This window comes from Sturnus vulgaris, chromosome 2 (assembly GCF_052056855.1).
Source record: "Sturnus vulgaris isolate bStuVul1 chromosome 2, bStuVul1.hap1, whole genome shotgun sequence".
In the NCBI taxonomy this organism is placed as follows: Eukaryota; Metazoa; Chordata; class Aves; order Passeriformes; family Sturnidae; genus Sturnus; species Sturnus vulgaris.
This window is the reverse complement of record NC_142244.1, coordinates 55,235,454-55,247,681: the sequence shown is the minus strand read 5'-3', so window position 1 is coordinate 55,247,681 and position 12,228 is coordinate 55,235,454. Positions and strand designations below refer to the sequence as shown.

Genomic DNA, 12,228 nt, shown 5'->3' with positions numbered 1-12,228 from the left:
ACAGGAGATTTTACCAGTTACCCTGGCAAAATTACATTCAGTCAAATTGATTTTAAACAATAATAAGTGGGTGTGAATTTTAGTCTTCTGATACAGGGAGAGAAATACAGACTACAGCTACACCCCAGATGAAATGAGGAAATTGTGCCTCATACTCCATGACAATGCCAGGTCTGGAGAATCTGAGAAGACAGAAGACAAAAATTGTTCCAAGGAAGGAACAGACTCTTACAGATAACATATGGAAACATTTAGATTAAAAAATCATCAAATAGTGCACCTCAAAATTCAAGTGTGTGAGAGAAGAACATGATTTATACTAGATATTGATCTAAGAAGTAGGGCTTCATACATTTCTTTTTGGTAAGAGAAATTATCACAGGTTATAAGGTCTGGTTTAGAATACTGAAAATTCCCATTTAAGACTTAGAAAGTATTAATGGGAGTTTCTGTAAGTGTTTTTTCTTTTCTTCCTCTTTCAGATGCAATCTGTCAAACTTCATTAAGTAAAATACACAATTATTTTGAGAATCTGTCAAGTAACAATTTACAATATTTACAATAAAAAATATTTTCAATTAAGGGTTTGTGACATGGACTCTGTTCTATATTTATAGTGCGCTTTATTTAGCTGGCTAACATTTCCAGAGGGCAGAGCTTGTCAGTGTATGTGTACGGATAGATAGTACTGATTAAATTAGAATTGGACATTAGAAATAATAAAAGTTTGTGTTTTATTTTGTATATCTCAATGAAACAGACTTTACATGCAAATTGTATTTTTATTCTCCAAATTACCCTGAGTCTCATTTTCTATTGCATTTACTTGCAATGTCTGTAAATTTGAGTCACACAAGCTTAACAATGTTATCAATTAGCTGTTTACACAATGTCAATATGGCAAAACCAAGATTTGGCCCTAAGAAGACACACAGACAGGTAGGTCACAGGTGAAATGCAAAACAGGTTTGTTTAAAGAAGTCTGAATGGAGAAGAGAATGCAATACAGCCTTGAAATGCCAGTCCTTGAAAAAATTTAACCTCTGACTTTGTTACACAGCTGGTGCATTCACTTGATAGGCTTTTTTCTTTACAGCTTACTAAATGCACATTTGCAGCTAGAAAAAAAATGTTTGTCTTTTAGTGAGGCTCCATGTAAAGGGAACATGAGTTGTAGAGTTTTCTTAAACTTGACTAGGGTCACTAAAGTGAATATAAAAATCTGAAGACAGACATTTCTGTCTGTTTGCATTTTACAGCATCTAGTGAGGCTTTCAGAAGAGGTGAGTTTTCGTCTTAAAGTATGATTTTGGTAAAACTAGTTCCAATAAAGCTGGAAATATACTGTTTCTGTGCAATAAAAACCCTCTGCAAGCTGCCTCATATAAGGTGCAGCAGTACATTAGTGATTTTAAAACCCAACAGGATTTTGAGATGCTCAGTGCCATAATGTGTAGCATGAATGTGAACTGAACATACTGGAAAAAAGACATTTTCAGTTTGGGCCAAAAACAACTGGTTTTTGAAGAGAAAAAAGTGAACTGCTCAGCTATACTCAATTACTATAGTTTTAAGGTATAATGACATACATTCAAGTATTTTAATGCATATTCTTCACCTTCTTGTTCCTATAAAAAACTTGATTAATGAGTTGTCATTAATAAAATTAATTTGAATGGCCATTTCCTTGCTTCCCTATTCCAAGTCTAGCAATGGACTGGAACTATGGAAAGCACCATCCATATATAAATACTAGGCTAGAACCACACAGAAGCCTTCAGATGCCAAACTGCCTGGTTATAGCAAACAGTTATAACAGTAGGAAATGAGATCAAATGATACTTCACACTCCATGAAATAAGTGTAGGCCAATACTTCAATGTACACTTATTAAAGTACAGTCACTTGCTTGGTTTTCACTGTCTCAGTATTTTCACTTCCTTTCATGAATATCTGCCGTTGTTTTAGAACCTGTGTTGTGAGAATGTGAGATGTCTGCAGTACTTACTTGAGTCTCACAATGTCCCCATGAAGTAAAGTCCAACTTTTAGCTACTTGAAAATAGCAGAAGACTGCCCTCAAATAGGTGAGTTCCCCTTTTTTAAGGCCTATACATATACAGATGTAGACACTGAATTTTAGACTGTGACTTCAGGTTGTCCTAAAGAAAACTGCTAATCATCACAGCCGACCTTATCAAGGACAGAACTCTAATCCAGATTAATTAGCTCAATTTAAAGAGGAGCAGGTCTTTAATTTTAAGTAGAAGTTCTTTAAACTGCACATCTAAGTCCATGTTTAGTTACATAAATGCCTGGTTTTTCAGTTGTGGGCAGACCCCAGGAACAAACCGTCAAGCTGTACACTGAAAGGAGTGCTGCATCTAGCTCACACAGGGTTTGCTCATGCACACAATAATTGAGAAAGAGAGTGGGTCACAATCAAAAGGCCTCAAAGGAAAAAAAAAAAGTAAACTAAGACCTTCTCTGTATGTATTATGACAGTTCATGAGTTCATGGGAACTGGCTAAGACAGCTGCAGCCTTCAGCAAACACTAGGAGCTGTGCCAGAAGAACTGCACCAGCTGCAGGTCTCCTACCTCACTTCTTGCTTACTAAAGTTCATCATCTTCCCCTGCCATAGCAGGAGCTCCCATAAAGTGAAGGTCCACATCATTTAAGATATTGCCAGTTCTTAGTGTGAAATTTCTCTCTCTGAATCAACATGGCTGTCTTTATTTGACCATACAGGTACTGGAGAACTAGAATAAAGAAACAACATTTTGATCCTAAAGATCTAGCCCAAGTATCTGGTAAATTCAAGATATTAAATTTGCAGTGGTATCAGGATATGGTAAGAGTGTTTTTGTTATTTATCTGTTCTGTCTGTATAATAGAATTTAGGCTTCCTTTGTCTCCTAAAAAAATGGTGAAAAACATAGCTGCCAGCTTTCCTCTCACAGAAGAGGATTATTAATTGTTCACTGAAGGAGAAAAAAACAACAATGGTGACAACCACAGAGATAGGGCACTGACTGCCTCCCCTCTCAGCTGGAGGGGGTCATGTGAAGATAAAGACCAAACCTGGAGGAGAATTAAATGGAGGTGGGGAAAACAGGGAGGGCAGTGAAGCGCGTACTGGCTGCGGGGCAGTGCTTCACCGCTAAAAGTAATTCAGCTTGATATTTCACTTAACACACTGTAACCTTTTTTCCATAACCTAGAAGGCACTAAAGGATGACTTCAGCTGCAGTTTCATGGCTCTCCCAGCTCATGTTCATCCCTCTCTGCTTGTAAACGAGAGAGCTTACATACCGCATATAATACTTTTGAAGCCTAAGGAAAGTACAGCTTTTTTCTTTGGCTGCATTGCCACTTATCCATGTCCTCCAAAACTGAATATACAGGTTCTTCCAATTTACTAAAATATTGGAATGGTACTTATTTCCTCCTCTGTTTATATGCACATAGAAATAAATATGCTTTATTTAGACACACATTTGTCTAAAGAAACTATTCAGCCTTTTCTCTAAAGGACACAGAAGTATTTAAAATGGAAAGGATTCATACCATGTCTTCCTTCCTTTTCACTGAGGGAGAAGTGGCTTGCATAGTTACAGATGCTTCAAGTTGTGTGTGCTTATGGTTGTGTTGTATGGGAAATAAGAATATATGATTGCATATTGCCTGGGTGTAAGGAGATAGTCAAAGGAGTGATGAGTCAAAGAAATTAAGAAATTAAATCATTCTAAGAACAGTGAAGACTGCTGTCATTTTTATCTTGTGGGAATGTGTAAGGTTTACATCCCACACTTGGATGCCTTCCCTTTCCCTCTGACAGCTTCATAGATCTCGTGGAATGCACCTGTAGGAGGATCTGCTTTCAACTGAGGCCAAGCCTAAGCACAGCATGGACAGCGAGCTTCCAACATAAAGGCAGAGACCTCAAACTGGTCTCTGTAACAGACAAGGAACCAGAACTGATGACAAAGCAGTGAGATGACATATCCATCAAGGCCTTTGTATCTGAGATGGGCAGAAGCTCCATTTTATTCTTGTCTTCTGATTTGGAGTATATAATCTCTAGTTAAGAGGGGCAGAATGTTAGGAAGTTAACCACGTGCTGAAGAGATCCAGGTGCAATTTCTTGTCCAGCAAACTGACTGTACACTCACAGAGGAAGGTGGACTTTAGGCATGTAATTATAACAAAATAAAAAAAACCCAACCAAACAAATCAGTTTATCTGATTAGATATCTCTATGTCCAGTGACTATCCTTTGGTAGTAAGTTAGCTGTTGCACATGCTTGTATGTTTCTGTGGGCAACTACATGCTTTCCACATCTGCTTCATGCCATTTGGGACTAACAAAATGAAAATTTCTGCAAATAAGTCTGCTGAGATCTCATAGAAGATGGATCCCTGGCAAAATGTAATAAAACCAGAGAAATTACGGCCATTTCACAAAGCAAGCTCATTCTTTTCACAGTGGTTCAACAAGGAATGCTAGTGTACACAGAAAGTGAGTTACCTGTGGATAGACTTCCCTGATATGAGTCCTTCTTCCAGCCTGTAGGATTATTCCCCAAATATATTTTTCTGTACATAAACTTCATAGTTACAGCCTCTGTACTCCAGAGCCTGAGTGGGATCAGACAGGCTTATATAGTAATTATACAGGGAAGACCCAGGGATTAATTTCACTGTCACTGCTCCAAAGAAGTTCTGCACCCTTTTCCTTCCACATTTTTTCAAGAAACAATTTTCCAAAGTACATCTGAAGTTCTCTCCAATTTCTTGCTTTTAACTCCCTAACTAGTTTCACAGCTCTGTTGTTCAGCCATTCCATATTGGCAGGTTCTTTTCTTTTCTGAACAAGTAATTTTCTGCTGGTAATGCGAGAACACTGTGCTGTCTGCACTGATGGGTCCTGTTACACAGTGAACAAGAGATCAGCAAAGCCAAGCTGCTGGAAGGACACTGCACTCCATTGTTATCAGCAAGAAGTCTCTCTACAATGTTTTAAAACTGCTTTTTAAGATATAATACTAAGAATATTAAATAACCCAGTGCTATCTATATGCTAAAAGCGATTCTTCAGGCTTTAATTTTAAGAAAAGACTAAGCTGGTTCACTATACAGTAAAAGAGGGATTGGTTTGCCCCAAAACACCCCAGAACTGTACTGGGAAAAAATCATAACAAAGTTCATTCAGAAGAAATTATTCTCTTATTTCTACTAGCACAGCTGTATTATAAGGGAAATATTTTACTGCAAGAATACAGTACAAAATCAAGTTCCATTTCCATACCTGTCCATCTGTCCCAATGGTGCCTCCACAGTCTGTGAGGAGCTCGGACATGTCATAGTAGCTAATAAACTCCCACAAGCAGGCTTCCAGGTTCAGGTTGCGGTAGAAGCGCAAGGTATTGAAGCCCCTGATTGTTGGGCTGTACTGGTAGGGAATGGTCTCTCCAATCACATCTGGATTCCTGGTGGCATCAGTTAAAAAACCATGGTGGGTCTTTACTTCTGTGTAATCCAACAGGTTGGAGCACTTATGGTTTCCCACTCTTGTTCCATCAGGGCTAAGTGTCAGCTCAAAGTTGGAGAGCTCCCTTGTAGAAATAACAGGCAGCATGCCTAAAAACATTAATTTATAGCACTATCATTACATTTCAGTTGTCAGACCTGCTTAATTTAGCCAGACTTTGTCAAACACTAAGTATGTAATGCAGCACTTTTGTATTTTATACTTACACCAACTACTGTACTTTAGAATTCAAAGAAAGTTGACATGCTAAGTATGTATGAGAATTTTACCCACAATAACTGTCTGTATACTATGAAAAGACAAATATTTCTAAGCATATTAATATTTAAATATATTAATATACAACATATTATTAAATAAAAAAATAGCATGAATAGTAATTAAACTGTATATTTCTATGCACTTCAAAGGAGTTTTATACAGCTTAGGTCTAGCCTAATTTATGTAAATGATGCATTTAATCTGAAAATGCTACTTTTCACATCAGAGACTATGTATCAATGCAATATCTTATGTACCTTGTTGCAAACTGCACTTATTCATTCATAACAGTTTTTTTTTGGTCCTACTGTTGAAAGATTACATTATTAACTTGCCTATTTAAAACAGCCTGACCAATAAAATAGCTCAAATAATAGCATATTGTAGAAGTTTTCCTAACTCCACAGCTGATTTTCTCATACCATCAATATGTGGCATTGTGACTGTCAGTTTGATGAGGTTGGCATATTCAGGATCTTCTGGGCCAGTGTAGCGCAGTTTGGCAGAGAATGGCTCTGCTCCAACTACTCCTGATATACGAGGCTGACAAAGACCTAATGGAAAAAAGAGAAAGCAACATTGCTTTATGTCCATAGGAAACAATCTATACTTTCCCTTGCACTATTTTAGATGTACTTTTCTTCCATGGTATGGGTATCCAAAACAACAAGAATTTTCTTGAATGACAGGTAAACACTTTGAGAAGCAGTTTCCAGAGGTTTCAGTAGGAATTTATGAAAAAGAAAATTCAAACAGAAATGATTACTTGATCAATAGGATCACATTTTCAGAACAAGGTGATGGTATTGTATAGGTGTCTTTACAGTTCCATGTGTCAACCCTACTTGCAAAGCCAGTGCCAAGTACCATAGGTCTTCAGAGGCATATGCTTTAATTCCTCCCACCATCCTGTGTTTTATGGAAGATACCTGACCAGTGTTCAGTTGGTTTTGGCACTGGATTGGAGTATGCAGCAATATGCCCTCACAGGAATTTATGAGTCTCCTGATCCATCAATAACAAAAGTGTAGTTAGAAAGATTGTGTCACAGGATATCTGGAAATGTTCTGCTTAGAACAGAACCAGCTCCAAAGCTGGACCAAGTTGCTTAGGGCCTTGTTGTGGAGAGTTTTGTGGAGGACTGGCTACGTGAGAAAGGACATGATGAGATTCCGCTAGTCAGGAAATGAGGCCTTGGGCAAGAACATTGTGCCTTTGAGCACGGAGCAAGGCAATCACGAGATGTCAAATAAGAATTAGCTTTTGTTAAAACAAGAACTAGCTGTTGCAGTAGAGCGACCATAGCCATCTGGAGTATGTAGCAATATGTGCAGGGATGACGCTTAACAAGGCTAGAGCACAGAACCAATGATGAGCTTAGCTTTTGCAATATGTATGAGCCTTATTATTGTGTCTATATAACTGTAGCCTTCTGATCAATAAATTGAGGTGTGTTGATCATCATCGGGTGTGCTTGTCTCCCGTCGTTCCCAACACCTTGTTAATTTGAATTTTTAATTTCTCCTAGAAAGGAGAATGTGTAACTTATTTTGGTAATCCTTTCCAGTGTTAGTTCAATGTGTCCCAGTATTTGTCCAAGTTTGTAGGACCAGAAAATTAGGTTTGTAATCACATGACCTGAGATACATGCAACTTCTAGTTGCATAGTTCAATGCAGAACTGCATTCTGGTCGCTTTGTCATGTGATGGCCAAAGGATTACAAGGTATTCTTAAGTAAGAGACAAGCAGATGTGGAAAACCAAAACAGTTCTCTGACAATTTCTGAGGGATTTCAAGAAAAGAGGAGGCAGGGCCCTTCTCTTGGAGAGCTTATTGGTTCTGGGGGACCTCATCTTGCTCAACACCTCCAAGTTGGAAGCTTCTGTCAGGACAAAACAGAATTTCTTTTCTGCACATGACAGCTTTGTGGTTGGTTGGTTTGGTCGGTTTGGTCAATGGTTTTAGGTTTTTTTTTTCTCAAATGCAAAAAACATTGCTAAAGGGACTACTTTTTTTTTTTTCTGCACAATCTGAATTCCTTTTGAGAGTTTGGTCTATGCACTGGAGGTCAGGCATCTTCAAAGTGGAAAATATTCAGGATTTTCTCAGGGTGCATTGATCATTGCACTTCTTACCTTCCATATCACAAGTTAGCTCAGGTACTGGAAGTAATTTATGAATGACAACTCAGTCCTGAGCCTGAGCTAATTACCTCTGCTAATTAGTCAAGTGTAATCCAAATAATGCATTATTACAATAACAAAGCCAGTCTGTTTCATATAAAAAGCAGAATAAATAATTATGAATGATTTGACCAGGGAAAAATTTTGTCCATGCCCTGTGATTGGGCCCAGTTGCTTTAGCCTTTAGTCAAGGAAGACTTCAATTCTCAGGTGTCCAGTGAGGTCTGAATGCCAAATGAGGTTTTTCTTCTGACCAAGCTTTCATATAGCACTCTCATGTGGATTCTCTAATGTCTAATAGGAGCTGAGACTCTACTGCATCCTTATTGCAGCTGAATTCAAAAGTCAGCAGAAACCAGGTTTCACTAATTCCATTGCCTGTTATATATTCTTCTCATGAAGATACAAGTTTGCTATGTGGATTACTGTTTAAAGATGTGGAGAATTAGGAGAGTAAAAACTTTTTCTTTATACAGTGCTTTGCTGTGTCAAGACAGTTTTTGCACTACCTCTATGAACAAGAGAAGAAAAGCTGAGATGGTAACGTTAAAATGCCTGGCCATGCAACCAGCTTTTGTAAGGACTGAATTTGGAATCCAAAAGAGACCTGTGAATTTTGCAGTAGGTGATGATGTCTTACCTTCTGATGTGCTTATAGTGACAATAGGGCTCATAAGCTCCAGCCCCTCATTCCCATCTGAATTCACAGCCCGAGCTGCACACTGGACACGAGAACCGGCTTGAAAGTAAATGGAGTCGAGTGTGATCATCTTGGAGGAAGTGAAGAAGGTGTCAAAGTCAACCTCCTTCATGGGGCTGGTCACTCCATCGGGGCCAGTGGGGGCACTTACAAGCCACCGGTACTGTGTCAGAGTATTATTGATGTTCTCACTGGCACAGATAGAACCAGTCTTGTCAAAGTCTTCATACTTAGGATTACAGGCCTGCAGAACAAGGCACATTTGTTAAAAATTTATTTGCTTCATGGCAAAGGAGTTTTAAGTCATCAAGACTCACAAAACTCAAAAATGTGGAGCGGACAATCCCAGTAAACCTCATAAGAAATCACCTTATTTTTACAGTGATATATTTAGCATTGTTAGGGCAGATTGAAAGGCATAATTATGCTTACCGAAATAAAAACTATTATTTTAAATTGATTTCTAGGTGAAAATGTGACATACTTACACAGGCACAAACTACACGCCCATGTACTACTTTAATTTGAACTTCTCCCTTTGATCTAATTCTGCAAATACACTTTGCATTTCAAGTTTTATTTTTAAAATTTTTTATTTAGAAGAACCATTCATCTTGTAACATCTCTGTGCAAAAACAATACGTGGAAAAAAAATTAAGATGGACAAAAACATTCTTCAAGGTATATGAATATTTATGTAAACTTTTCAGTTGCAAAACTACTAGTGAAAAAAAATAAAAGAAGTCTGTATTCCTTCCACACACATTTTACAGTTTGTGGCACTCATTGAAAACAATGGCTCATCTGTTATCTCCAGTGATTTTAACTCTGAAAATTAAGGCAGGATAATACAGGAAATAGTAAGGTCATGCAATCACAGACACAGGGAGTATCAATATCAAACTCTTCTTAGTGAGGAAAAAGTAAAACATCTTTCTATGCTTTTTGTCCTCCTGAAAATGGATTAATTACCCAGACAAATTAGATTAGCTCTAAGGATAATTCTAGCTCGAACTAGTATGTGTGACTAATATGTGTGACTCATCACCATATGGATTGACACTGGGTACCTAAAATCCACTGAACAAAATCCATATACTGATTGTTTTCTGTTTCTGCACAGAGATACTCACTGTGATACAGATGACAGGATAGCCAGCAATGGGACTGGTTCTGTCTTTGGCTTTAGAAGTATCATCATATATCAACAGAGATGCAACTTGAGGGACAGAGGGAAAGGTGACATCTGCCATGCTGTTCATTTCTTCGATGTAAACAATGGCCTTGGCTGTCTGACAACGAAAAGGACAGAAACAGTCCGCTGTGAAAACTTAAATAAACAAGTTGGACCTTGATCATAATCTGTCCAGCCTCTGAAACATTGTTCCAAAAGAAGTTCTAAAACCCCAACTGGATGAGCTATTGAGAAAGCGTTGAGGCATTGAAAGTACACTGCAGAGTGCAAGAGGGAGAGCTAAAATGAAATTTTTCTTTCCATAACCCTGAAGATTCCAGACATTTAACCTTGTCTTCCAGCTTTTTTGTTATCACTTCAGTATTCTGGTAGAACCCCCTATGTGCACTGTGTACTTTAATGCCTGGTGGAAATGGGGTGCTGGTCATCAGCAAAGGCTGTGTCCATCTGGCTGTCAGGAGTCAGACTATATATGGTGTGACACTGATGAAGCAGATGGGACGTTTCAAGCACATTTTATGCCAAATAAGAGGAATATACTGTTTAAATTAAAAGTATGTAAGATATAATGCTAAATAACAAGAATGTGTATCTATTTCATCTCACACAATAAGAATAACATTAACATGGTTTTGACAGCAGAAGTCATATTTCACCTGAAATTGCTCTTTTTACAGCTTAGAGGTTACATTGTATTGCCACAGAGTGTTTCCAAGAGGACATCAGTTTCTAAGACTGATTATATGAGGAGAATATGTCTGGAACGATATCCTGAAGACTTCAGTCTTTCATTGACTCTACAGTCCCATCAACATTATTGCCTTGACAGCAAACAGTTTTGTTTAGGTGTTACTGTGACAGTTGGGATGACCTTTTTGTCTTTTAATATACATGTCAAGATGGTGTGAATAAATCTTAAAAGAAGAGTAAAACTATGAACCAGAAAGTAAGAGGTCTGTTTACCAGATTTTGTTGTTCAGGACTTTACATGAAATTGTTACCTGTATTTCTGCAACCATGTTCTCATCAGGCTTCAGGTGAACAGTGAAGGCTTCTCTCATCTCCCTTACTCCATCAAAGAGAACTTCAATCTCCACAAAGTGCTGTGTTTCACCCTCCTTGAACTCAATTTCTGAAAACATGAGACACTTCAAAATTAACCTGTTGTTTGTAACAAGCTGTGATTCTAGGCCCAGCCATGAGAGATGGCAGTTAATACTCACTTTTCAAATTACAGATTTAGTTTAACCTATTTGATGCTACAGATAATTATAATGACTAGCAGTGGAAATCACTGGACATAAGATGTAAGTTGAGATTGGCAAAGCTCAAGATTTAGTCTAATGGAACTTAATGTTTTGAAAATTATCTGTGACTAATATATAAATGTTGGTAACATATGTGAATGACCAAAAGACTGAAGAATTCCAAATAAATAGTATTGTTAGGTCTTTTTACAACAAAATTTAATAAATACAATGGTACATACAAAAAAATAAGGAACAAAGCTGTAGCTACACAAGAGTATTTAAAATCGTCTCTGAAAATCTTCATAAGTCATGATGATAAAAAGTTCAATCTTAGCTGGTTGTATTTGGTTTGCATGGCAAGGCTTTGGTAGTGGGGGGCTACAGGGGTGGATTTGGTGAGCAGCTGCCAGAAGTCTGCCCCATGTCTGACAGAGCCAATGCCAGCTGGCTCCTAGATGGACCAGCTGCTGGCCAAGGCTGAGCCCAGCAGTGACAGTGATAGTGCCTCTGGGATAACAGATTAAAGAAGGGAAAAAGCTGCTGAACCACAGCAGCTGGGAAAGAGGAGTGAGAATATGTGAGAAATCACTCTGCAGGCACCAAGGTCAGTGGAGAAGGAAGGGCAGGAGGTGCTCCAGGTGTCGGAGCAGAGACGTCCCTGCAGCCCCAGTGCAGACCATGGCAGGATGTGGCTGTGTCGCCCAGGCAGGCCCATGGTGGAGCAGAGATCCATCTGCAGCCTGTGGAGGACCCACGATCAAGCAGGTGGATGCCCAAAAGAGGCTGTGACCCCAGGGGAAGCCTGCAGTGGAGCAGGCTCCTGGCAGGACCTGTGGCCCCATGGAAAGAAGAGCCCACAGTGGAGAAGGTTTGCTGGCAGGACCAGGACTGGTGACCTCATGAAGACCCACACTGGGGCAGTTCAGGAAGAGCTGCAGACCATGGGAAGGACCCATAGTGTAGTTTTTGAAGAACTGTTTCCTGTGGGTGAGACCTCATGCTGGAATAGGGAAGAGTGTGGGGAGGAAGAAGAATGAGAAATAACATGTGATAAACAGATTGCAACCCCCCATTCCCTTGAGCCA

The 12,228-nt window shown here is 38.8% G+C and overlaps 1 protein-coding gene across 1 annotated transcript in view; it reads right to left on the bottom strand.

Moving 5' to 3' along the window:
- FREM2 (FRAS1 related extracellular matrix 2) overlaps positions 1-12,228 on the bottom strand; it is a 116,802-nt gene that overhangs the window by 19,485 nt on the left and 85,089 nt on the right. Inside the window, exons 12-16 of the mRNA XM_014895373.2 lie at positions 10,895-11,025; positions 9,832-9,990; positions 8,639-8,942; positions 6,237-6,368; positions 5,311-5,642 (exon numbers count right to left, since the gene is read on the bottom strand). Of these exons, the coding sequence (XP_014750859.2) occupies positions 5,311-5,642; positions 6,237-6,368; positions 8,639-8,942; positions 9,832-9,990; positions 10,895-11,025 (1,058 nt within the window). The remainder of the gene's footprint in view (positions 1-5,310; positions 5,643-6,236; positions 6,369-8,638; positions 8,943-9,831; positions 9,991-10,894; positions 11,026-12,228) is intronic.